The sequence below is a fragment of the Leptopilina boulardi genome, unplaced genomic scaffold (genome assembly GCF_019393585.1).
Source record: "Leptopilina boulardi isolate dan_hultmark-lab unplaced genomic scaffold, ZJU_Lbou_2.1 LbouV2_55, whole genome shotgun sequence".
In the NCBI taxonomy this organism is placed as follows: domain Eukaryota; kingdom Metazoa; phylum Arthropoda; class Insecta; order Hymenoptera; family Figitidae; genus Leptopilina; species Leptopilina boulardi.
The window spans coordinates 1,481,799-1,508,395 of record NW_026138000.1 but is presented as its reverse complement, the minus strand read 5'-3'; the positions used below and the strand labels follow the sequence as shown (position 1 = coordinate 1,508,395).

The window sequence follows — 26,597 nt, the reverse complement described above, 5'->3', positions numbered from 1 at the left end:
TTCGTAACTATTTAGTCCCTACTTTGACCTAGTTTGAGCCTACTTTGTACCTTTCTAAGTCCTACTTTCAGCCAACTTTGTACCTTCCAGAAATAAAGTTTGAGCCCACTTTGTACCTTCCCGAATCCTACTTTGAGCCTAGTTTGTAACTGTTTAGTCCCTACTTTGAGCCTAGTTTGTAGCTACTTAGTTCCTACTTTGACCCTAGTTTGCACCTACTTTGTACCTTCTCAAACCCTAGTTTGAGATTACTTTGTACCTTCCTAAATCCCTAGTTTGAGCCTACTTTGTACCTTCCCGACTCCTACTTTGAGCCTAGTTTGTAACTGTGTAGTCCCTACTTTGAGCCTAGTTTGTACCTACTTAGTTCCTACTTTGACCCTAGTTTGCACCTACTTTGTACCTTCTCAAACCCTAGTTTGAAATTACTTTGTACCTTCCTAAACCTTAGTTTGAGCCTACTTTGTACCTTCCCGAATCCTACTTCGAGCCTAGTTTGTAACTGTTTAGTCCCTACTTTGACCCTAGTTTGAGCCTATTTTGTAAATACTTAAACTATACTTTGAGCCTACTTTAAACCTTTTTGAACCCTACTTTGAGCTTACTTTGTACCTTCTTAAACCCTACATTGAGCCTACTTTGTACCTTTTAAATCCCTAGTTTAAACCTAGTTTTTACCTCCCTAGTCCCTATTTTGTGCCTAGTTTGAGACTACCTCTTGTACCTTCTAAAACCTTACTTTGAACCTACTATGTACCTTCTTTTACCCCTAAATTGAGCCTAGTTTGTAAGTATCTAGTTCCTACTTTGGTCCTAGTTTGATCCTACATTGTACATTCTTAAACCCTATTTTGAACCTACTTTGTACCTTCTTAATCCCTAGTTTTAGCTTAGTTATTACCTTTTAAAACCGTACTTTGAGCCTACTTTGTACCTTCTTAAATCTTACTTTGAGCCTAGTTTGAGCCTAGTTTGTAACTTCGTAGACCCTAGTTTGAACCTAGTTTTTTCCTATGTAATCCTTACTTAAAGCCTAGTTTGTACTTACTTAGACTACTTTCAATATAGCGTCAAAGTAGGCTTAAAGTAGGCTTTAAGTAGATACAAATTAGGCTCAAAATAGTTTCCAAGACAGCTACAAAATAGGCTTAAACTAGTTTTAATCTAGTTTCAAAGTAGGCTCAAAATAGGTTCTAAGGTGATACAAACTAGGCTTAAAGTAGGATGTAAGGTATAAAATATGCTAAAACTAAAATAAGTTGAAACTAGTTTCGTTCTTGGGTCGTAGTAGGTTGTAAGTGCGTAAAAAAAGACCAAAACTAGTTTTAATATAGGTTCCAAATCGGTTCAAGTTGGCTCTAAGCAGACACAATACTAGAGTTAAAGTAAGCATAAAATAGGCTCTAAGCAAAAAAACTAGGTTCAAACTAGGATTTAAGAATTTAATATAGGCTAAAACTAATTTCAATCTAGGCTGAAAGTAGGCTAAAAATAGGCTCTAAGCAGGTACAAACTAGACTGAAAGTCGGATCTAAGGTACAAAATAGACTAAACCTAGTTTCAATCTAGGCTCAAAATAGACTAAACCTAGTTTCAATCTAGGCTCAAAATAGACTAAACCTAGTTTCAATCTGGGCTCAAAATAGACTAAACCTAGTTTCAATCTAGGCTCAAAATAGACTAAACCTAGTTTCAATCTAGGCTCAAAATAGACTAAACCTAGTTTCAATCTGGGCTCAAAATAGACTAAACCTAGTTTCAATCTAGGCTCAAAATAGACTAAACCTAGTTTCAATCTAGGCTCAAAATAGACTAAACCTAGTTTCAATCTAGGCTCAGAATAGACTTAACCTAGTTTCAATCTAGGCTCAAAATAGACTTAACCTAGTTTCAATCTAGGCTCAAAATAGACTAAACCTAGTTTCAATCTAGGCTCAAAATAGACTAAACCTAGTTTCAATCTAGGCTCAAAATAGACTTAACCTAGTTTCAATCTAGGCTCAAAATAGACTAAACCTAGTTTCAATCTAGGCTCAAAATAGACTAAACCTAGTTTCAATCTAGGCTCAAAATAGACTTAGCCTAGTTTCAATCTAGGCTCAGAATAGACTAAACCTAGTTTCAATCTAGGCACAAAATAGACTTAGCCTACTTTCAATCTAGGCTCAGAATAGACTTAACCTAGTTTCAATCTAGGCTCAAAATAGACTAAACCTAGTTTCAATCTAGGCTCAAAATAGACTTAGCCTAGTTTCAATCTAGGCTCAGAATAGACTTAACCTAGTTTCAATCTAGGCTCAAAATAGACTAAACCTAGTTTCAATCTAGGCTCAAAATAGGCTTATAGTACTTCAATATCGGCTAAAAGTATAGATGAAAATATTTTTACAATTGAGTAATTTTCTTTAAAAAAATGGATGGAAATTAAAAAAAAAAAATAATGGAAAAAAGTAGATCGAAAGAAAAATGCTATTTATATATAGATTATATGTAAAAATGTGAAAATACTTTTGTAAATGAAGTGTAAAAGGACAAACAATTTTTTTTTTTTTGCATTAACATTTAACGTAAAAGGGATTGTATTATAATACACACGCGGTACCTAATACGGAACAATCCTGCGAGTATTTTGAAATGGCGCTCCCCTAAACGCCATGCCAGCACAATCGGTATGGTTATATTACAAGCCATTTATCTTGTATATATATATACATAATACACACACACACACACACAAACACACATTCAAACTCGCTCAATTATCGTTTCGTGGTAATTAACAATCTTTAAACAAACCTAAAATGGGCGGGAGCTGTTTAATATATCATTTGTTCTTTTCTTGTCAATTTTAATTACATGTTTTCACTTTTTAGTGAATATACACAACAATTTTTTTAAATAAATTTACCAAAAAAAGAGGACGAGTATTTATTTTTTTTTTCGTTAAATCGAGGTTGAAATTAAATTTTTTTGATTGGGAAAATATTTTTTTTTTTTTCCCACGGATTTATTTACTTTTTTCCAAGTAGTAGTAGTAGTAGTAGTAGTAGTAGTAATAGTATAAACATCCCGAGGGGATGTATAGCTATATATATATATATTTTTTTTTTCATCGTCGATTCTACGAGGGACTCTCTTCTACTCCCTTTTGTGACCTTCGTTTGTCTTTTCCCTTTTGCTTAGCAATTTTTTAATTTTTTGCCCTTTTGCCAGGACGAGTACGTGAGGATTCCTTATAAGGACCATGACTCTATCCGTAAATGGTCGGAATCTCTTTCGCTCTTATTTTTTTGTCATCGGCTCCTCTCTTTTGTTCAATTGATTCTTCTTCTTTTCTTTCTTCATATATATATATATATATATTATCTATTCTCTTACGTCGTTGTCTTGTGTTGTGTCGTCTCATCTCATCTCATCTCATCTCATTCCCGTTTCTTCTTTCGCGTGAAACCGAATACAACGACCTTTAATTAAAATCACTTTTTCCCGGAAATTCATGGATCTAGTTTTATATAAGGCATACAGTTGGGTATTAAAATTTAAAAAAAAAAAAAAACTTTCTATCTTCATTTTTGTTATTTTTTTTTTTTTTTTTGTCACGTGATGTAAATAATTGATTTTGAATTATACAATATTTGTTATGAATTTTACGAATTGGAGTTAATTAAAATTGATTTTAACTATTTTGAACCTGCTTAGAGTAGACTTTGAGCCTTTTTTGACCTTAGATTGAAACAAGGTTCAGTTTATTTTTTATTTTTATCTACTTGGAGCCTATTTTGACGCTATAATACAAAAAAAATTTTTAGACTATTTTGCGCCTGATAGATCCTATTTTAAGCCTATTTTGAGCCTAGATTGAAATTAGTTTTAGCCTAGTGTGTACCTTAAACCCTACTTTGAGCCTAGTTTGTATCTGCTTAATTCCAATATTGAACCTTGTTTCTACCTACCTAAACCCTACTTTCTACCTGATTATGCCTAATTCGAACCCATTTTGTACCTGATTAAACCCTACGTTGAGCATAGTTTGCACCTACTTAGACACTTCTTTGAGCCTACCTTGAGCCTACTTTCTGCCTACTTTGTACCTACTTTATCGCTACATTAAAAAGCCTTTAAGTCTATTTTGTTATTGCTTATACCCTATTTTGAACATTCTTTTAAGCCTAAATTAAAACTAGTTTAAGCCTATTTTGTATATTAGATTCTAGTTTGAGCCTAGTTTGTACCTTCTTAGAACCTACTTTGAGCCTAGTTTGAGACTACCATGTACCTTCTTAAACCATAGTTTGAGACAAGTTTATACCTTTTTTACCCCTAAATTGAGCCTAGATTGTAACTATTTAATCCCTACTTTGAACCTAGTTTGAGCCTATTTTGTGCATACTTAAACTGTACTTTAAGCCAACTTCGAACTTACTTTGTACCTGTTTAGAATCTACTTTGACCTTAATTTATGCCTAGTCTGTACCTACTTTCAGTCTAATTTGTACTTTAAACACTACTCTGTGCCTACTTTGAGCCCTGATTGAAACTACTTTAAGCCTATTTTGTAACTTAGGCCCTTTGTTGTACCTATACTTTAATTCTAGACAAAAACTAGTTTTAGCCTATTTTAAATTTGTTTAGAGCCGACTTTCAGCCTACTTGAATTCTAGATTCAAACTAGATTGAGCTTATTTTATATCTGTTTGGAGCCAATTTTGAGCCTACTTTGTACATACTTTGATGCTGTACATTGAAACTAGTTTCAGCCTATTTCGTACCAGCTTAAAGTCTTCTTTAAGCCTAGTATGTACCAGCTTGGAGTCCATTTTGGGTTTACTTTGACGCTATACTGAAACTAGTTTTATCCTATTTTGTAAGGACTTAGAGCCTGATTTGAACCTATATTGAAACTTATTTTAGTTTATTTTCTACTTGCTTAGAGCCTATATTGACCCAAGATTGATACTAGATTAGCCTATCATTACCCTACGCCGATATTAATTTTAGTCTACTTTGAGCCGAGATTGAAACTAGTTTTAGCCTTCTTTGACCCTAGTTTGATACTAGTTTTAGCCTACTTTAATCCCAGGGTGAAACTAGTTTTAGCCATCTTTGTCCCTAGTTTTATACTAGTTTTAGCCTACTTTGAGCCCATTTTGAAACTAGTTTTAGCCTTCTTTGACCCTAGTTTGATACTAGTTTTAACGTACTTTGGCCCCAGATTGAAACTCGTTTTAGCCTTCTTTTACCCTAGTTTGATACTAGTTTTAGCCTACTTTAGCCCCAGATTGAAACTAGTTTTAGCCTTCTTTGACCCTAGCTTGATTCTAGTTTTAGCCTACTTTGGCCCTAGATTAACTAATCTTAGCCTTCTTTGACCCTAGTTTGATACTAGTTTTAGCCTACTTTGAGCCCATATTGAAACTAGTTTTAGCCTTCTTTTACCCTAGTTTGAAACTAGTTTTAGACTACTTTGAACCCATTTTGAAACTAGTTTTAGCCTTCTTTGACCCTAGTTTGATACTAGTTTTAGCCTACTTTGACCCCAGATTAAAACTAGTTTTAGCCTACTTTGTGCCCATTTTGAAACTAGTTTTAGCCTTCTTTAACCCTAGTTTGATACTAGTTTTAGCCTACTCTGGTCCCAGATTGAAATTAGTTTTAGCCTTCTTTTACCCTAGTTTGAAACTAGTTTTAGCCTACTTTGAACCCATTTTGAAACTAGTTTTAGCCTTCTTTTACCCTAGTTTAAAACTAGTTTTAGCCTAGTTTGAACCCTTTTTGAAACTAGTTTTAGCCTTCTTTGACCCTAGTTTGATACTAGTTTTAGCCTACTTTGAGCCCATTTTGAAACTAGTTTTAGCCTTCTTTGACCCTAGTTTGAAACTAGTTTTAGCCTAGTTTGAACCCTTTTTGAAACTAGTTTTAGCCTTCTTTGACCCTAGTTTGATACTAGTTTTAGCCTACTTTGAGCCCATTTTGAAACTAGTTTTAGCCTTTTTTGACCCTAGTTTGATACTAGTTTTAGCCTACTTTGACTCCAGATTGAAACTAGTTTTAGCCTATTTTGTACTTACTTAGAGCCTATTATACTGTTTCTCATACCCTCTTTCCTGTCCATTGAAAACTGTACCTAAATATTATTTTTCAATAATATTATTATTTTATTCATGATTAATATAAAACAAACCTTTTTTTCAAATCCTCTTCTGTTTTCTCATATTCTCCTGCATGTCCATAGAGTTATATCTGAAACAAAAATTAAAAAATTTTTTTTTCAGCAAAAAAAGAGAACTAAATTATTAACGTCAATTTTTAAACTAGAAAATGGGGTGTGGCAAAATTAGATAAAAAAAATCCAAAAGGATTAATTTTTCAAAGCAAATTGGAACTAATTATTTATTTTCTTTTTCATTTATAGATTCACACACATCTTGTTAATGGTCGACCCGGCGCTGTCAATCACAGTGAATTAATTCAAGAATTTACAAAAGCAAGATTTGTTCGAATACGTCTACAAAGTTTAAGGCGCAATGGTGACACAATTGCCGATAAACGACGAGCATTTTATTCAATAAAGGAAATTAATATTGGTGGACGTTGTATTTGTTCGGGACATGCTTCTCGATGTCGTTACAATGTTCATCATGGTGTGAGTATATATATATTAAAATTAAAAATAACCCAAAAAAGAAAAATTCTAATTTCGTCTTCTTAATCTCATGGAGAAATTCGCCAAACCTGGCTCTGACCTGGCTCAAACAGGGAAACCAACCAGAGTCAAACCAGGCCCTGGTCAGGTCCCGATTTTAATCGATTCTCATGTAGAAATTCACCAACCTGGCCCTGACCTGGTTGAAACAGGAAAATTGATCAGGGCCTGGTTTGGCCCTGGTCAGGCCCTTATTTTAATCGATTCTCATGTAGAAATTCACCAACCTGGCCCTGGCCTGGTTTTAATCAATTTTAATCGGGCTGAAATAGGGACCCTTCTTCTGTGGCCTCTATTCCCTGTTTCATGCAAATTTGGAGCTTCCCTGGGGCCCTGCTAGGGCCCTTTTAAAAATTTCGTCACGGGATATAATTAAATAATTATTTAAAAAAAAAAAAAAATTCCCTTTAACTGCCGATGGTAAAGATTTTGTACGTCAAATTTTTGATCGTAACAAATAAGGGGTTAAATGACAAAAATTATTTGCACGATTATTAAAATTATTTCTGAATTACTAGGAAGAGATTAGAAGAAAATTTTACTTTTTTTTGAAAACAAAAAAACATATTTGTGTGCCTAAATCCGTTAGGCGGAACATTAACTTGTCGCGGGTGTTTCAACGAAGTGTATATATCTATATATACTAAACGCGGCTACTAATGGCAAAGAGAATCCACCGCAGAACATTTAGATCAAAACGAGCAGAACTTGGCGCAAGTTCAGTATATAATATATGTATAGAAAACCTCAATTTTGTGAGGATCGTCAAAAACTTAAAACTTATCGAAAATTCATTCGATAAAAAAAATGATTCTAAAATTTTTTTTTAAACAATACTAATTATAAATAGACAAAAATCAAATCTTAATTCCTACTTTAAAGCCTAGATTGTACTTACTTATAGATTAGTTACAAATATAGCGTCAAGGTAGGCTTAATGTAGGCTTTAAGTACAAATTAGAATCAAAGTAGTTTTTGAAACTAATACAAAATAGGCTTAAACTAGTTTCAATTTAGGCTCAAAGTATAAGCTTTATTTGAACATTAGTTTAAGCTTACTTTGTATTATTTTACACCCTACTTTGAGCCTAGTTTGTAACTTTTTAACCTCTAGTTTAATCCTAGTTCGTATCTGCTTAGTCCCTACTTTAATCCTAGGTTAAGCCTAGTTTAAGTCTAGTCTGTACCTTCTTTACCCATAATTTGAGCCTAGTTTCTGCTTATTTAGACAATACTTTGACCCTAGTTTGAGCCTACTTTGTACCTTCTTAATCCCTGGTTTGAGCCTAGCTTGTACCTTCATCATCCCTAGTTTGAGCCTAGTTTGTACCTTTTTAAACCTTAGTTTGTACCCCTTTTAAACCCTACATTGAGCCTAGTTTGTACCTTCTTTACCCCAAATTTGAGCCTAGTTTGTACCTATTTAGACAATACTTTGACCCTAGTTTGAGCCTACTTTGTACCTTCTTAATCCCTGGTTTGAGCCTACTTTGTACCTTCATCATCCCTAGTTTGAGTCTAGTTTGTACCTTTTTAAACCTTAGATTGAGCTTAGTTTGTACCCCTTTTAAACCCTACAATGAGCCTAGTTTGTACCTTCTTTACCCCAAATTTAAGCCTAGTTTGTACCTATTTAGACAATACTTTGACCCTAGTTTGAGCCTACTTGGAACTTCTTCATCCATAGTTTGAGCCTAGTTTGTACCTTCTTTACCCCGAATTTGAGCCTAGTTTGTACCTTCTTAATCCCTAGTTTGAGCCTAGTTTCTACCTTTTCAAACCATAGTTTGAGCCTACTTTGTAACTCCTTAATCCCTAGTTTGAGCCTACTTGGAACTTCGTCATCCCTAGTTTGAGCCTAGTTTGTACCTTCTTAATCCCTAGTTTGCGCCTAGTTTGTACCTTCTTAATCCCTAGTTTGAGCCTAGTTTGTACCTTTTTAATCCCTAGTTTGAGCCTAATTTGTACCTTTTTAAACCCTAGTTTGAGCCTACTTTGTACCTTCTTAATCCCTAGTTTGAGCCTACTTGGAACTTCTTTATCCCTAGTTTGAGCCTAGTTTGTACCTACTTTACCCCGAATTTGAGACTAGTTTGTACCTTCTTAATCTCTAGTTTGAGCCTAGTTTCTACCTTTTCAAACCATAGTTTGAGCCTACTTTGTACCTTCTTAATACCTAGTTTGAGCCCACTTTGTACATTCTTAATCCCTAGTTTGAGCCTAGTTTGTACCTTCTTAAACCGTAGTTTGAGCCTAATTTGTACCTTTTTAAACCCTACTTTGAGCCTAGTTTGTACCTTCTTAATCCCTAGTTTAATCCTAGTTCGTATCTGCTTAGTCCCTACTTTAATCCTAGGATAAGCTTAGTTTGAGTCTAGTCTGTACCTCCTTTACCCATAATTTGAGCCTGGTTTCTGCCTATTTAGACAATACTTTGACCCTAGTTTGAGCCTACTTTGTACCTTCTTAATCCCTGGTTTGAGCCTACTTTGTACCTTCATCATCCCTAGTTTGAGTCTAGTTTGTACCTTTTTAAACCTTAGTTTGAGCTTAGTTTGTACCCCTTTTAAACCCTACAATGAGCTTAGTTTGTACCTTCTTTACCCCAAATTTAAGCCTAGTTTGTACCTATTTAGACAATACTTTGACCCTAGTTTGAGCCTACTTGGAACTTCTTCATCCCTAGTTTGAGCCTAGTTTGTACCTTCTTTACCCCGAATTTGAGCCTAGTTTGTACCTTCTTTACCCCGAATTTGAGCCTTGTTTGTACCTTCTTAATCCCTAGTTTGAGCCTAGTTTCTACCTTTTCAAACCATAGTTTGAGCCTACTTTGTAACTTCTTAATCCCTAGTTTGAGCCTACTTGGAACTTCTTCATCCCTAGTTTGAGCCTAGTTTGTACCTTCTTAATCCCTAGTTTGAGCCTAGTTTGTACCTTCTTAATCCCTAGTTTGAGCCTAGTTTGTACCTTTTTAATCCCTAATTTGTACCTTTTTAAACCCTAGTTTGAGCCTACTTTGTACCTTCTTAATTCCTAGTTTGAGCCTATTTTGTACTTATTTAGACAATACTAGTTTCAATCTAGGCAAAAAATAGGCTCAAAATAGATTCTAAACTGGTACGAACTAGGTTCAAAGTTGGATCTAAGATAAAAAATAGGTGAAAACTCGAAAAATTTCATTCTAAAAAATATGATTCTATTTTCTAAATACTAATTCTAAATAATTAAAAAGTCCCATTAAAATACGAGTTTTAAATTGAAAAATTTTGTGAAATTTTGAAGGACAAAAAAATTGAAATAAACAATTTTTCTTTTGAATCTGATCGTTACCAAGTTTATGAAAGGCAAAATAACGGCTCTACTGACTAATGGCCGAGACGAAGAATTTCGCAACGATCCGCAACGAGACATAAACTTGAGAGTATGTAGGAAACTGTCACGTTTAAATCCGAGCTGCACTTCAACTTTTAGTTTTTAATTTTTTTTTTTTTTTTTTTGTCTTTTTAAAGCCCCGCAGGGATAAGACCGCAAGACAACGCACTTGGTTTTTTGTAAGTTATAACCATATATGTTAAAATGGATGACTACAAATGTCAGAAAAAAAAGATAGCGCAGCTGTGTGTTTTCAAAGACATCACACGTGGCCCAGAGAAAGCGCAGTTTGTACAATCGCAGACAATGACGCTGATTAAATACCTTCACGTGTACATACCTTTCGCAAAAAATTTTTGGACACCCCTCTATTAATTATTTTCATTTTTTTTTTTTTTTTTTTTTTTGTTTTTAATGCCGAAAAAAATTGCCTTAAAAAAAAAATTTTGTTAATTTTTGAATTCGAACATTGAAAAAAAAAAAATTTAATTTTTAATTATCTGGAAAAATTTGCATTTTTAGAGAATTTAGAATTTTGCTACAGTAATTTAAAGAAATACATTTTTATCAACTATCCCTGTAGGAATGCAACCAGGTATACATGAAGAGAAACTCTTTTGCCTACTCTCAAGGAACTGTTTTGCGTGAAACTACAAATTATATGGTAGTAGTACCATACATATTTATAATTCACATTAACATAATCGTTGCCATAAAATATGGGGTCGTTATCTTCAATATTTTTTCATTTTTTTTTTTTTTTTTGCTTTTTTTTTTTTTTGCTAATAACAGTGCGATGACACAAATAAATAATTCCTATAAGCCTTCCGTATAAAGATATCACTTTCTTACAAAACGAAATAAATATTAAACCAAGCCGTGCGCGCATGTATTTTCAAATATGGTCATACAAAAAGTACCTAAGCAAGGTTATGAAGGTTTTTGATCGAGCATATGAAATAGATAATATCTTTCTTGCGTCATGTCAGATTTTCTCGAGATCAATGTTTATATATATATATATATATATATGAACACCAATGTTTTTCAAATTCTGCAATAACACTTAATTCTGAATTTATTTCTAAATTTCACATATTGTGATTTACTGTAAAAGATATATTGAATGGAAATTGAAGTTCAATCTAGGTTCAAAGTAGGCTCAAAATAGGATGAAATTAGTATTAATCTGGGGGCAAAGTAGGCTAAAAGGAGGCAAAACTAGTATCAATCTAGGGTCAAAGTAGGCTAAAACTAGTTTCAAACTAGGGTCAAAGTAGGCTCAAAGTGGGCTAAAATTAGTTTCAATCTAGGGGCAAAGTAGGCTGAAAGAAGGCAAAACTAGTATCAATCAAGGGTCAAAATAGGAAAAAACTATTTTCAAACTAGGGTCAAAGTAGGCTCAAAGTGGGCTAAAATTAGTATCAATCTAGGGGCAAAATTGGCACCAAGTAGGTAGAAAATATGCTTCAACTATTTTCAATCTGGGGTAAAAATAGGCTTTGAATTAGGTACAAAATAGGCTAAAACTGGTTTCAATCAAGTGTCAAAGTAGGTTCTTAGTAGGTACAAAAAGGCTAAAACTAGTTTCAATCTAGGGTTAATGTAGACTAAAACAAATTTCAATATAGGGTAAAAGTAGGCTCAAAGTAGGCTAAAATTAGTATCAATGTAGGGGCAAAGTAGGCTGAAAGAAGGCAAAACTAGTATCAATCAAGGGTAAAAGTAGGCTAAACTAGTTTCAAACTAGGGTCAAATTAGGCTCAATGTGGAATAAATAAGTATCAATCTAGGGGAAAAGTAGGCTGAAAAAAGGCAAAAATAGTATTAATCTAGGGTCAAAGTAGACTTAAACTAGTTTCAAACTAGGATCAAAGTAGGATTCAAGTAGATACTAAACACGCTTAAACTAGATTCCATCTAGTGTAAAAAAAGGCTCTGAATAGATAAAAAATAGGTTAAAACTGGTTTCAATCTAATGTCAAAGTAGGTTGTTAGTAGGTACAAAATAGGCTAAAACTAGTTTCAATCTGGGGTTAATGTAGGTTAAAACATATTCCAATATAGGGTAAAAGTAGGCTCAAAGTAGGGTAAAATTAGTATCAATCTAGGTACCGGTCAACGTAAGTTTAATATAAGCAAAACTAGTATGAATCGAGGGTCAAAGTAGGTTAAAACAAGTATCAATCTCGGGTAAAAGTAAGCTAAAACTAATTTCAATCTAGGGTCAAAGTAGGCTCTATGTAGGCTAATACTAGTATCAAGCTCTGGTCAAAGTAGGCTAAAACTAGTTACAAACTAGTCTCGAAGTAGGCTAAAATAATAGTATCAATCTAGGGTCAAAGTAGGTTAATACTAGTATCAATCTTGGGTCGAAGTAGGCTATAACTAGTATCAATCTTGGGTCAAAGTAGGCTATAACTAGTATCAATCTTGGGTCAAAGTAGGCTAAAACTAGTATCAATCTTGGGTAAAAGTAGGCTCCAAGTAGATAAAAAATAGCTTTAAAGTAGATTCAATCTGGGGTCAAAGTAGGCTCTAAGTAGGTAAAAAATAGCCTTAAACTGGATTGAATCTGGGGTCAAAGTAGGCTCTAAGTAGGTGTAAAACAGGCTAAAACTAGTTTCAATGTAGGGTCAAAGTAGGTTCAATGTAGGCTAAATCTGGTATCAATCTAGGGTTAAATTAAGCTCTAAGTAGATACAAAATAGGGTCTTAAGTACAAAATAGGCTAAAACTAGTTTCAATATAGGGTCAAAGTATGCTATAACTAGTATCAATCTTGGGTCAAATTAGGCTAAAACTAATATCAATCTGGGGTCAAAGTAGGTTCTAAGTAGGTGCAAAACATGCTAAAACTAGTTTAAATGTAGGGTCAAAATAGGCTCAATGTAGGTTAAATGTTGTATTAATCTAGGGTCAAAGTATGCTCTAAATAGATACAAAATGGGCTCAAACTAAAGGATTAATTGACCTTATCAAATTGGACATTGTTTTTCACTAATTTTATTTATATTATTCATCATTAATATAAAACAACCTTTTTCTTTTGAAACCCCCCTCATTTTTTCTTATATCTTTCGTGTCCATAACCAATTTTTTTTTTTAGATTTACTTCTTTATTTATTCATCATTAATATAAAACAACCTTTTTTTCTAAATATATCTTCTTTTTTTCTTGTACCCTCCTTAGTGTCCATATAGTGTCATCTGAAACAAAAAATTAAAAATTTTCTTTTAGCTTTTAATTTTGCAAAGCCGTTTTACTATTTCTTATCTCCTCCTTCGGGTCAATTGCAAAGTAATTTACATATTTTCCAGTAAAAAAAAAAGAAAATCGAAAAAATAAATTTGTAAAATAAAAAAATTTTTTTGTTTTCAGCATCAAGATTGTGAATGCGAACGACACACATGTGGTGAACAATGCGAAAAATGCTGTCCAATGTACAATCAAATTGCATGGAAATCAGGAACGTCTGGTAAAGGATTTCATTGTGAAAAATGTAATTGTCATGGACACGCTACGTCTTGTCGTTTTGATCCAGAAGTAGAGGAACAAAATCTTTCTCTTGATCATCGAGGAAAATACAAGGGTGGAGGTGTTTGTCTAAATTGTACAGTATGTATAATTTATGTTTATTAATATTTTATTTTTTAATTATAAATTTACTTACTATTAACTGATCAAAGTTTTTCAAGACCCTGAATCTGAAACAAAACAAAAAATTTATTGTAAAAGTTATACATTATGAATTTAATATAATTTTTTTTTTTTTTTTTTTTTTTTTTTTTTTTTTAGGAACACACAACAGGAATAAATTGCGAGAAATGTGAGAAGGGCTATTATAGACCCAGTGGAGTTTTACCAGATGCTCTTGAACCTTGTGTACCCTGCGATTGTAATACCTTTGGAGGCACTGGATATTGCATTCCTGATGATTCATTCTCTCAAATGGGAAAGGCAAGTTTTCTTCAAATATATTTACCCAAAAAAAAAAAAAAAACAGAAAAAAAGTAGGAGCACATTTCATAAAATTTATTAGTTAGAATTTTTTATTTCAAAAAATTTAAAGAATTTTTCTTATAGTCCAATTTTCATTTTCGAATTATTCGTTATTTTTTTATAATTCAATAGCAGAATTTTCTTTTTTTAATGCATTAACTGAATTTTAATGTAGCAAAGTTTTATTTGACAGAAATTTTAAATTGTCCAAACAAACATAACCTCTACAAAAAAGATTTCGAAAAAAAAAAAATTCCACACAATCAGAATTTATTAAAATATTGTGTCAAATTTTCGAAATGTTCGATCAAACATAACCTAGAAAACTGATTTTAGGCACGAATATATCAAAAATCCAAACAAACATAACCTAGAAAACCGATTTTAAGCGCGAATTTTCAAAAATTCGACCAATCAAAAATTAGCAAAATATTCTGATTCAACGGATTTTTTAAACTCGCGCCTAAAATCGGTTTTTTAGGTTATGTTTCTTTGGATTTTTGAAACTCGCGCCTAAAATCGGTTTTTTAGGTTATGTTTCTTTGGATTTTTGAAATTCGCGCCTAAAATCGGTTTTTTAGGTTATGTTTCTTTGAATTTTTGAAACTCGCGCCTAAAATTGGTTTTGTAGATTATGTTTCTTTGGAAATTGACGAATTTTTTGTTAATAATCGAAAATTCTTTCGCAGTTTTGAGAATTGAAAAAATAATTCATGACAATTTGAAAATTCAGACAAAATGAAATTTAACAAAAAAAAAAAAAAAAAAAAAAAAAAAAAAAAAATATGTGAGAATGAAAAAATTTGATATCTCTGAATGTTTCAGGTAGCAGGTACCTGCGAGTGCAAGAAAGGATTTTCCGGCTTTCGCTGTGATCAATGTGCCGAGGGTTATCGTCGTTTTCCCGATTGTTCACCATGTCCCTGCGATGAGAGAGGAAGTTTATTGACAAAAAATTGTGAAGGCGCATGTCAATGTAAAACAAATGTCAATGGTGAATTTTGCGATCGTTGTAAACCAGGATTTTTTGCTCTCAACAAGGATAACATTCAAGGATGTTCGCCTTGCTATTGTTCGGGTATCGTTGACGAATGCCATTCAGCAAAAATGACTTTTAAAACGGTAATTAGAATAAAAAAAAAAAAAACAAAAATATTTTTCAAATTAAATAATTTTTTAAGTTTTTTTTAATTTAACAAGAAATTTTTTTTAAATTTAATTTCAAATTTTAATTGAACAATTTTTTTTTTCGCCTAATTCAAATTTTACCAATTTTTGATGCAACTTTTATTAATTTTTATATGCAACTTTTATTAATTTTTATATGCAAATTTTAGTAATTTTTATTGAAAATTTTTGTTTAAAATTTAATTTAATAGAATTTTATTAGAATTTTCTATTAGAAATTTTGGGTCAAAGTAGCCTAAAATTAGGAACAATCTAGGGTAAAAGTCGGCTCAAAGTTGGCTAAAACTAGTTCAAACTAGAGTCAAAGTAGGCTAAAATTAATATCAATCTAGGGTCAAAGTAGGTAAAACTATTATCAATCTTGGTTCAAAGTTGGCTAAAACTAGTTCAAAGTAGGCTAAAACTATTTTTAATATAGGGTCACAGCAGGCACAAAGTAGGCTACAGTTAGGGTCAAAGTAGGCTCAAAGTAGGCAAAACTAGTATAAATCTAGGGACAAAGTAGGCTTAAATTAATATCAATCTAGGGGCAAAGTAGGCAGAACTAGTAACAATCTAGGATCAAATAGGCTAAAACTAGTTTCAAACTAGGGTCAAAGTAGGCTAAAATTAATATTAATCTAGGGTTAAAGTAGGCAAAACTAGTATTAATCTAGGGTCAAAGTAGGCTAAAACTAGTTTTAAAGTAGGGTCAAAGTAGGCTATAACTAGTATCTATCTTGGGTCAAAGTAGGCTAAAACTAGTATCAATCTTGGGTAAAAGTAGGCTCTAAGTAGGCACAAAAAAATGAGGTTCAATCTGGGGTCAAAGAAGGCTAAAACTAATTTCAATTTTGGGTTAAAGTAGGCTCAAAGTAGGCTAAAATTAATATCAATCTAGGGTTAAATTAGGCTCAAAGTAGGTAAAACTAGTATCAATCTTGGTTCAAAGTTGGCTAAAACTATTTTTAATGTAGGGTCACAGCGGGCACAAAGTAGGTTAAAATTAGGGTCAAAGTAGGCTCAAAGTAGGCAAAACTAGTATAAATCTAGGGACAAAGTAGGCTCAAAGTATGCTTAAATTAATATCAATCTAGGGTCAAAGTAGGCTCAAAGTATGCAGACCTAATATAAATCTAGGGTTAAAGTAGGCTAAAACTATTTTTAAACTAGGGTCTAAGTAGGCTAAAATTAATATTAATCTAGGGTCAAAGTAGGCAGAACTAGTATTAACCTGGGGTCAAAGTAGGCTAAAACTAGTTTCAGAGTAGGGTCAAAGTAGGCTAAAACTAGTTTCAAAGTAGGGTCAAAGTAGGCTATAACTAGTATCAATCTTGGGTAAAAGTAGGTTAAAACTAATATCAATCTTTGGGTAAAAGTAGGCTCTAAGTGTGCACAAAAAAGCCTTAAACTAAATTCAATCTGGGGTCAAAGTAGGCTCAAAGTAGTCAAAACTAATATCAATTTTGGGTGAAAGTTGGCTAAAACTAGTTCAATCTAGGGTCAAAGTAGGGTAAAACTAGTTTTAAACTGTGATCAAAGTAGGCTTTAATTACAATCAATCAAAGTATGCTAAAACTTATATCAATCTTGGGTCAAAGTGGGCTCTAAATAAGTACAAAATAGGTTAAAACTAAAGGATTAATCGAGCTTAATAATTTGGTTCTAATTATTATGTTTTTCATCAATTTTATTCATTATTCATCATTAATATAAAACAAACCTTTTTTTTGATATTCTCCTCACTTTTTCTGATATCCTCTTTTGTGTCCATAGCAAAGTGGACTTAATTTTTGTTTTTTGTTAATGTTATTTATTCATCATTAATATAAAACACACTTTTTTTTTAAATCCACTTCTACTTTCTTTTCTATCCTCTTTCGTGTGTCCATAGTGTCATTTGAAATAAAAATGTTGAAAAATGAAAATTAGAACACATTTAAATTTTGACAAATAAAAAGCTCAACTTACTGAAAATTCTATAAAATAAAAATTTTTTTAAAAATTAATTTCGTACCCATTATTTATACAGTCTTGTTAGTATGCGGAAAATATAAAGTCTCAATTGTATAAAATATTGAAAAAAAAATACAGAATTTTACATAAACGAGTTATGATATCATCATCTTGTTGCCCCTGGAGCAATAAACTGGCGTATGATGTTGATATCTATCTATATTTATCAGATTCTGTTTAATATATCCAAGAGAGAGAGAGAGAGAGAGAGAGAGAGAGAGAGAGAGAGAGAGAGAGAGAGAGAGAGAGAGAGACACTGTGATTATGCTGTCGAGTGACAATATTTTTTTTTTAACAGTCTCGTTACGATATTTATAAATGAATAAGAGGAGTCGATGAACACATCGTAAATAGAGAAATGAAAAAAAGAACTTGAAAACAAATTGCTCGACTTTTAAATATTGTTTAACATGTAAATTAATTTTTAAATGACACTCTTTTTTTTCTCGTCGCCCATTTACATATATTTAATAAATATTCAATTATTATTATTATTATTATTATTATTATTATTATTATTAAATATTCAATTCAATATTCATTAAATTAAAATAAATTTTAAATTGAAAATATAAGATAAAATTATTAATATTTTTTAATTTCTTTTTGTAATTTATTTTTTAATTTAATTAATTTTGCACAAAATAAAATTTTCTTCAACAAAAAAATATTAAAATTAATTTTTTTAATTTAATAATGAAAAGGTCTTTTATGGTAAATGTGGAAATTAAATTTTTTTTTTTGTTGTGAATTTTTTTAATTTTTACAGGTGTCAATAATGAATGATTGGCAAGTAAGCGATATTAATGGTTCAAGAATTGTGAGTCCAACATTGGATACAGATCGTGGTTGGTTAACTATAGCGGCATTTGAAGTTGATTATGAAAGTCCATTTTGGCTTGCGCCCAAATTTTACACCGGAAATCGTTTGTCCTCCTACGGGAGTAATTTCACATTTTCTGTCACTTGGGTTGTCATGCGTGGAGACACAAGTGGTGTACCAACAATTCAACCGAATCTTTTACTTATCGTAAGTATAAACGTAAAAAAAAAGAGTTCATCACTTTTAAATTTTATTTTTAACATTTTTTTATCAAAAAAAAAAAAATAAAATTATTTTAATATAATAAATAAATAATAATATATAATACATATAAATAATAATAATAACAATTATTATTATCACACTAATTTAAAAGTATCAAGTTGATTCAAATTTTTATGTGAATTTGGTATTTTTAGTATCAATTGGGTACTTTTAAATTAGTGTGATTATTATTCTTATTATTATTATTATTATTTTTTATTTTTATTATAAAAATAATACTATTATATAATATTTATTATTGTTATAATAAAAAAAATTATAATAATTATTTTTATTATTATAGAAATAAATTTTGAAAAATAATAATTTTATTTATTCAAATAGGGAAGAAATAAAATGCGAATTGCTTATGGAGAGGAAAGATATATTAATCAGGATGCTGTAATAACGGTGCCATTATTAGAACAAGGATGGCATCATGTTCCTGCTTCAATACAAGATTTAGATACAAGATCATGGACAATGGATTATAAAGGAAGAGCTGTGACGAAAAATGAAATGTTAAGCATTTTGGCTGATGTCAAATATATTTTAGTCAGAGCTCAATATCATTCTGAGCAAATTGAAGGAAGGTGAGAGAGATTTTTTTCTTTTAAAAATATAATTTTACCAAAAATTAATTATTAATAATTACATTATAATTAAAAAAAAAAGTTAATAATTATTATTGATTAACTGAAAATTTTTCAATTATAAATTTTAATTTTCTTAATAATTATATTATAAAATTTATTAAAGAAATTAATAGCACAAAAAAAAAGTTGAGAAAAAATTTAATAAATAACTTTTAATTTTATTTACATGAAAAGAAAATAAATATCAAAAATTATATAACATGACTTTTGGATAAAAAAAAATAAATAAAAATTTTTAAAATTAAATTAAAAATAATGTTTTGAAATAGAATAATTTAAATTAATTAATTATAAATAAATTAATAATAATAATTAAATAATTATATTCTGTTTTGTGTCCATAGTTATTGTTTTTTTTTTGGTAATGTTATTTATTCATCATTAATATAAAACAAACCTTTTTCTTCTACCCTCTTTGGTGTCCATAGTGTCATCTGAAACAAAAATTAAAATTTTTCTATTAGTATATTCATTAAACATTTTTTTCTTCTAAAAACCGTTTTACTTTTTCTTATACACTTTTTGATGTCTATAGAGTAAATTTGATATTTATTTTCATGTTTCTTTGTAAATAAATAATTTAAATTATTAAATTAATTAATTCTAAATAAATTAATAATTAAATAATTCAAATTTGTTAAATTAAGTAATTATAAAAAAAATTAATAATAATTAAATAATTTTAATTTTTAAATTTAATTAATTATAGAAAAAAAATTTTAATAATAATAATAATAATTAATTGTGTTTTATAAAAATTAATAAATATTTAATGCAATTTTTAGTATAGTATCAGCTGAATTGCCAATTGGTGAAATAACAAAAAATTTCGATGAAAAAGAAAGTCTTGTGGAAGTTTGTAAATGTCCTAAAGGATATACAGGATTATCGTGCGAGAAATGCGAATGGGGTTATGTTAAAGCTGATGGCAATGATTCAAATGAAGGAAATCGACACGAATGCATAAAATGTGATTGCAATGGACATTCCTCTTCTTGTGATGTTTTAGTCAGCGAATGTCATGTAAGTTTTTTCTTCTATATATCATCATTATTATTATTATTATTATTATTATTATTATTATTATTATTATTATTATTATTATTATTATTAGTATTATTATTATTATTTTTATGAAATATTTCTTTTCCTAAATTTAGATAAAAATATTTTTTTCTTTTTCTAAATTTAGATATTTTTTTCTATTTTAAAAAATAATTTACCTTCTGCTTTGCTGAATATATATTTTATGGTTATGTTGTCCAATTGAAAAAAAAAATTTTTCACTGAAAAAATCAAATAGCTAAAATTGTAGTTTAAAGCCATAATTAATTCTTAAACTTTCTACGTGAGATAAAAGAGGACAAAAGTATATCTCTATCCTTTTTTATCTCATGTATATCACATTTATGAAATTATTGTGCTTAGACCTTTAGTTTATTAATTTTTTTTTTAAATACTCTTAAAACTTAGAAATAATTCCGCTAGATGGCGCCACTTGTTCTACACACATGTAAAATTGTATTTTTCCTTCAGGTGTTGAACAAAACATAATATTCTAATTTTTTCTCTCTATATAAGTTTTTTTTTTAAATAAAGAAAAAAGTAACTAAAAAAAATTAAATTCTATAAATACTGTAAATTTCGGTTTGATGACATTTGGAAAATTCGTGACACTTTTAGAATAATTTTATTAATTTATTGCATATAGTGTAATTAATAGCAAAAAAAAGTTGAGAAAAAATTAAATAAATAACTTTTAATTTTATTTACATGAAAAGAAAATAAATATCAAAAATTAATTAACATGACTTTTGGATAAAAAAAATAAAAATTTTAAAAATTAAATTAAAAATAATTTTTTGAAATTGAATAATTTAAATTAATTAATTATAAATAAATTAATAATAATTAAATAATTATATTCTCTTTCGTGTCCATAGCAAAGTGGACTTAATTATTGTTTTTTTTTTTGGTAATGTTATTTATTCATCATTAATATAAAACAAACCTTTTTCTTCTACCCTCTTTGGTGTCCATATAGAGTCATCTGAAACAAAAATTAAAATTTTTCTATTAGTATATATTCATTAAACATTTGGAAAATTCGTGACACTTTTAGAATAATTTTATTAATTTATGGCATATAGTGTAACCAGCCACGAACTAATAAAATTATTATAGAAGTGTCACGACTTTTAAAAAAAAAACCGTTATACCGGAAGTAGAGGTTGGTTTCCATTGTCCCCACTCGCCATTTGTCATAATTGTCGTTAACTACCGCACCCTGTTCTAGTGTAAATTTAGTAACCTTATAGTAACTTTTACTTTTAACAAAATAAAGTCACTAAATTTTCTTCTAGAGCAGGGTGCGGTAGTTGACAACAATTATAACAAATGGCAAGTGGAGATTTTGGCTAGTGAGGACTAGAAAAACCAACCGACAGTATTTAAAAAAAAAAATGTTTTTGAAATAATAATAAAGTTGTATAAAATTTTGTAATTTTTTGAAACTTCTTTTATTATTTAGAAATGTGAACACAATACAATTGGTCCAAGATGTGATCGATGTGCAATAGGTTACTATGGTGATGCCGCAAAAGGAACACCTGAGGATTGTAAAAAATGTGCATGTCCACTTTCAATTGCATCGAATAATTTTAGTCCCAATTGTCAACTCGAAGATCCTGGCAATATTTTTAGTGGTTATGTTTGTACACAATGTCCAGTTGGTTATACAGGTGATCATTGTGAAAGGTAATGAAAATAATTTTACATTTTTTTTTTTATATTTATTGTTTAATTAATGTTGGCAACTTTTTTTTTCACATAACCTCAAAATAGTTTTGTTGTATATAAATAAAAATTTTCATTATTATTTCAATTATTTTAATGAGAGAAAAAAAATTCTAAATCATTTTTCCACAATTAATATTATTTAATTTTTCACAGTTGCGATGTGGGATATTTTGGAAATCCTTTAATTCCCGGTGGAAATTGTAAACAATGTCCCTGCGGTGGTGGATCATGCGATCAGGAAACAGGACGTTGTCTGGAGTGTTTAGGCAATACCATTGGTTGGAGTTGTGAAAAATGTAAACCAGCCCACTATGGTGAACCATTGGAGCGAAATTGTATGCGTATGTATAATTTATTTTTCTATTATATAAAATAGTAATTTTCTAGTTTATTTTTTCCCCTATTATTGTGTTATTTATAATTTTTTTTTTTTTTTTAAATTTATATTTGTTTTTTAATTTATTTTTTATAATTTGTTACAGAGAAATTCAAGGTTAGAATATATAAAATATAGAAAACTATATTTATATATAGAATAGATCAAACCTTTTTATTATTAAACATAAACAATGAAAGAAATGAATATAAAAGTGAATATAATCTGATATAAAAAAAGGATTTTTTAACTGAAGACCAAATCGTAATTGCATGGTAGTTATAAGGGTTATTAGGAAATGTTCAAAAAATACGTAACGCTTTTTTTTGGGAAATTTCAAACTCCTTCACCTCCCCCTCTATCTAATGCACAGTTACATATATTAGCGCCATTTTTTTTGGCTACCGTAACAAAAAGCTTGAAACCCCCCCCCCCTTTGACCCCTGGAAGCGTTACGTATTTTATGAACAGCCCCTATTATAATATATAAGGGGTCATTCAAGTATTACGTAAGCATCTAAGGGGAGGGGAGGGGTTCCTCAGTTGCTTACGCACCATACAAAATTTTTATTTTTTCCATTACAATTTACTTATTTTGGGGAGGGTGGGGGGGTCCAAAAACCTTGAAAATATGCTTACGTAATACTTGAATGGCCCCTAATATAATAAAATAGTAGTTAGAAATTTCCCTACCAGGGCCCTGGTAGAGAATGAAACGCCACATCTGATTAGGTTCAAATCAGGGCGGCCAGAAAATGTGGATTTCCTAATTAGGAACACAGTAGGCGTGGCGTTTCATTCCCTAATATGGCAGCCAGTTCCGGTACAAACTAGGCTCTAAGTAGATACAAAATAGGCGAAAAATAGTTTCTATTAAGGGTCAAAGTAGGCTAAAACTAGTATCAATCTAGGATCAAAGTAGGCATAAACTTGGCTTAAAACAAGTAGAAAATAAGCTGAATCTAGATTCCATCTAGGGACAAAGTTGGCTCTAAGTTTAAAATAGGCTAAAACTAGTTTCAATATAGTATCAAAGTAGGCTTAAAATAGGCTCTAAGCAGGTACAAACTAGGCTCTAAGTAGATACAAAGTAGGCGAAAAATAGTTTCAATTAAGGGTCAAAGTAGGCTAAAACTAATATCAATCTAGGCTCAAAGTAGGCATAAAGTTGGCTTTAAACAAGTAGAAAATAAGGTGAATCTAGTTTCAATCTAGGGTCAAAGTCGGCACTAAGGAGGTTCAAAATAGGCTATAAGTAGTTTCAATATAGCGTCAAAGTAGGCTTAATATAGGCTCCAAGCAGGTACAAACTAGGTTAAAAGTAGAATTTCAAGCTCCAAATAGGCTCAAAGTAGAATTAAATCAGGTACAAAATAAGACTCAAATTAGGGTGTAAGAAGGTACAAATTAGGCTCAAAATAGGGTGTAGGTATAGGTAGAAACTAGGCTCAAAGTAAGGACAAAGCAGATACAAACTAGGCTTAACGTAGGGTCTAAGTAGGCTCAAAATAGGATCTAGGTAGGTAGAAACTAGGCTCAAAGTAAGGACAAAGCAGATACAAACTAGGCTTAACGTAGGGTCTAAGTAGGTTTAAAATAGGCTAAAACTAGTTTTAATCTAGGGTAATACTTGAATGGCTCCTATTATAATAAAATAGTAGTTAGAAATTTCCCTACCAGGGCCGTGGTAGGGAATGAAACGCCACATCTGATTAGGCTCAAATCAGGGCGGCCAGAAAATGTGGATTTCCTAATTAGGGCCACATTAGGCGCGGCGTTTCATTCTCTAATAGGGCAGCCAGTTCCGGTCCCGATCTAGTCCTTGGCGAAATTTTCACACAAGAATAATTATATTTATAAAAATTTCTATTTAATTTCTATTTGTCTAGAAATTATATAATTGTTTAGAATTTATAGTTGATAACATTTTCTAATTTTAATCTGTTAATATTTTTTTAATTATTTATTATTTATATTTTCAATTTTAAAGAATTAAATTAAGGTTCACAATAAAAAAAAAAAAAAAAAAGAAAGATTTTTCTTTGAATTAATTTTTTTTTCTTCACCAGCCTGTAAATGCGACCCTGTTGGCAGTAGTTCCGATGTTTGTGATATAAAAACGGGCCAATGCTCCTGTAAATCTTTATTCGATGGACGCGATTGTTCATCTTGTATCGAGGGATATGGAAATATCACTGCAGGTTGCATTGAATGTGACTGTGATTTTGGCTCTATCGATGGACGTTGTGATCCAATAACAGGCGAATGTAATTGTAAAACAGGCGTCTCTGGAATTCGTTGCAGTCAATGTGAAATCGATCATTATGGATTATCGGAAATGGGCTGCACAAGTGAGTAGAAAATATTTTTTTAAAAAAAAATTTATACAATTAAAAATTTATCTTTTCCTATAAAATCACAAATTTTTTACAAAAAAAACAAAATAAATTATTTTCTTATAATTACAATTTCACATAAGAAATTTAAAAATTTATAATTGGATAACAAAAAAAAATTATTAATAATGATTAATTTCGAGAGAGAGAGAGATATTTTTTTCCTTAACTCTTCGATAAAAGCGCAGAAAGTTGAGAATTTTTCACATATTCAATGCGGGGCAGAGATTGTGAAATAAAAAGAGAGGCGGTATCGTTTGCCAACAAAAAGGCTTCTTCGTACCTTTGAAGTATATATATATATATATATACAAGTGCTTATCACTTGGATCGTCGCTTATCAAAATGGGAATCGAGTTTGAAATCGACATGCTCTGTGTTTGTGTATCTGTGTTTTTCTCAGAATTGGAAACTTGCCTTTTGCAAGAGACATCTCCAACTAACGAGTCGCTTTTATACCTTTATACCCGCGCTCTTTCTGTAAATCCGTACTCTATTTCAATTTTCTAAAATAAATATACACAGAAAATTAAGAGGCATTAAAATCACCTGCAACCCTTAGTATTTATTATTATTATTATTATAACGCTTATTATTGGATTATTTAATCCATTTTGTTATTAAAATAAGCAAAATTAGATTAAAATAATAAATGTTGCAACTTATTTTAATACCTTATAATTTTCTGTGATATTTATCAAAAAATATTAGATAACAAATTGTTTCCTGCAATTAGAAACAATATCAATATACAATTATCCTACAATAAAATAATTCAATTAAATTATTATTAAGTACAAAATAGTCTGAAAGAAGACTCTAACCAGGTACAAACTAGGCTCAAAATAGGGTCTAAGTTGGTAAAAAATAGGCTAAAAGTATGCTCTAAATAGGTACAAAATAGGCTTAAAGTAGGATAAAAACTACAAAATAGGCTAAAACTAGTTTCAATATAGTATCAAAGTAGGCTTAAAATAGACTCTAAGCAGGTACAAACTAGGCTCTAAGTAGATAGAAAAAAGGCTAAAAATAGTTTCAATCAAGGGTCAAAGTAGGCTAAAGCTATTATTAATCTAGGCTCAAAGTAGGCTCTAAGCAGGTAGAAAATAAACTGAATCTAGTTTTAACCTAGGGTTAAAGTCGGCTCTAATCAAGTTCAAAATAGGCTTAAACTAGTTTCAATATAGTAACAAAGTAGGCTTAAAACATGCTCTAAGCAGGTAGAAACTAGGCTCAAAGTAGGCTCCAAATAGGTACAAAAAATGTTAAAACTATTTTCAATCTAGGTTCAAAGTAGGCATAAAGTTGGCTGTAAGGAAATATAAACTAGGCTTAAAGTAGAATATAAGGTACAAAATAGGCTTAAAGTAAGATGTAAGTAGGTATAAAATAGTGTGAAAGAAGACTCTAACTAGGTACAAACTAGGCTCAAAATAGGGTCTAAGTTGGTAAAAAATAGGCTGAAAGTATGCTCTAAATAGGTACAAAATAGGCTTAAAGTAGGATCTAAACTACAGAATAGGCTAAAACTAGTTTCAATGTAGAGTCAAAGTAGGCATAAAGTTGGCTCAAAGGAAGTAAAAAATTGGCTTAAAGTAGAGTGTAAGGTATAAAATAGGCTAAAACTAGTTTCAACATAGGCTCAAAGTAGGCTCTAAGCAGTTAGAAAAAAAACTGAATCTAGTTTCAATCTAGGGTCAAAGTAGGCTCTAAGTAGGCTAAATCTAATATCAATCTAGGGTCAAAGTAGGTTCTAAGTAGGTTAAAAGTAGTTTTAATCTAACGTCAAAGAAGGCTCTAAGTAGGTTAAAAAAAGGCTAAAAATAGTTTCAATCAAGGGTCAAAGTAGGCTAAAGCTATTATTAATCTAGGCTCAAAGTAGGCTCTAAGCAAGTTCAAAATAGGCTTAAACTAGTTTCAATATAGTAACAAAGTAGGCTTAAAACATGCTCTAAGCAGGTAGAAACTAGCCTCACAGTAGGCTCCAAATAGGTACAAAAAATGTTAAAACTATTTTCAATC

General features: G+C 30.6%; 1 protein-coding gene across 2 annotated transcripts in view; it reads left to right on the top strand.

Annotated features, from left to right (window-relative positions):
- Positions 1–26,597, top strand: part of LOC127290141 (laminin subunit alpha-1) — a 175,866-nt gene that overhangs the window by 74,586 nt on the left and 74,683 nt on the right. The window contains exons 4-13 of one of the 2 annotated variants that reach the window (XM_051318537.1): positions 6,413–6,643; positions 13,458–13,694; positions 13,875–14,036; positions 14,904–15,200; positions 18,031–18,291; positions 18,694–18,941; positions 19,790–20,027; positions 21,535–21,761; positions 21,957–22,144; positions 24,249–24,530. In XM_051318537.1, coding sequence (XP_051174494.1) covers positions 6,413–6,643; positions 13,458–13,694; positions 13,875–14,036; positions 14,904–15,200; positions 18,031–18,291; positions 18,694–18,941; positions 19,790–20,027; positions 21,535–21,761; positions 21,957–22,144; positions 24,249–24,530 — 2,371 coding nt within the window. Of the gene's footprint in view, positions 1–6,412; positions 6,644–13,457; positions 13,695–13,874; positions 14,037–14,903; positions 15,201–18,030; positions 18,292–18,652; positions 18,942–19,789; positions 20,028–21,534; positions 21,762–21,956; positions 22,145–24,248; positions 24,531–26,597 lie in introns of those variants that run through there. The other variant, XM_051318538.1, reaches the window with a different exon arrangement.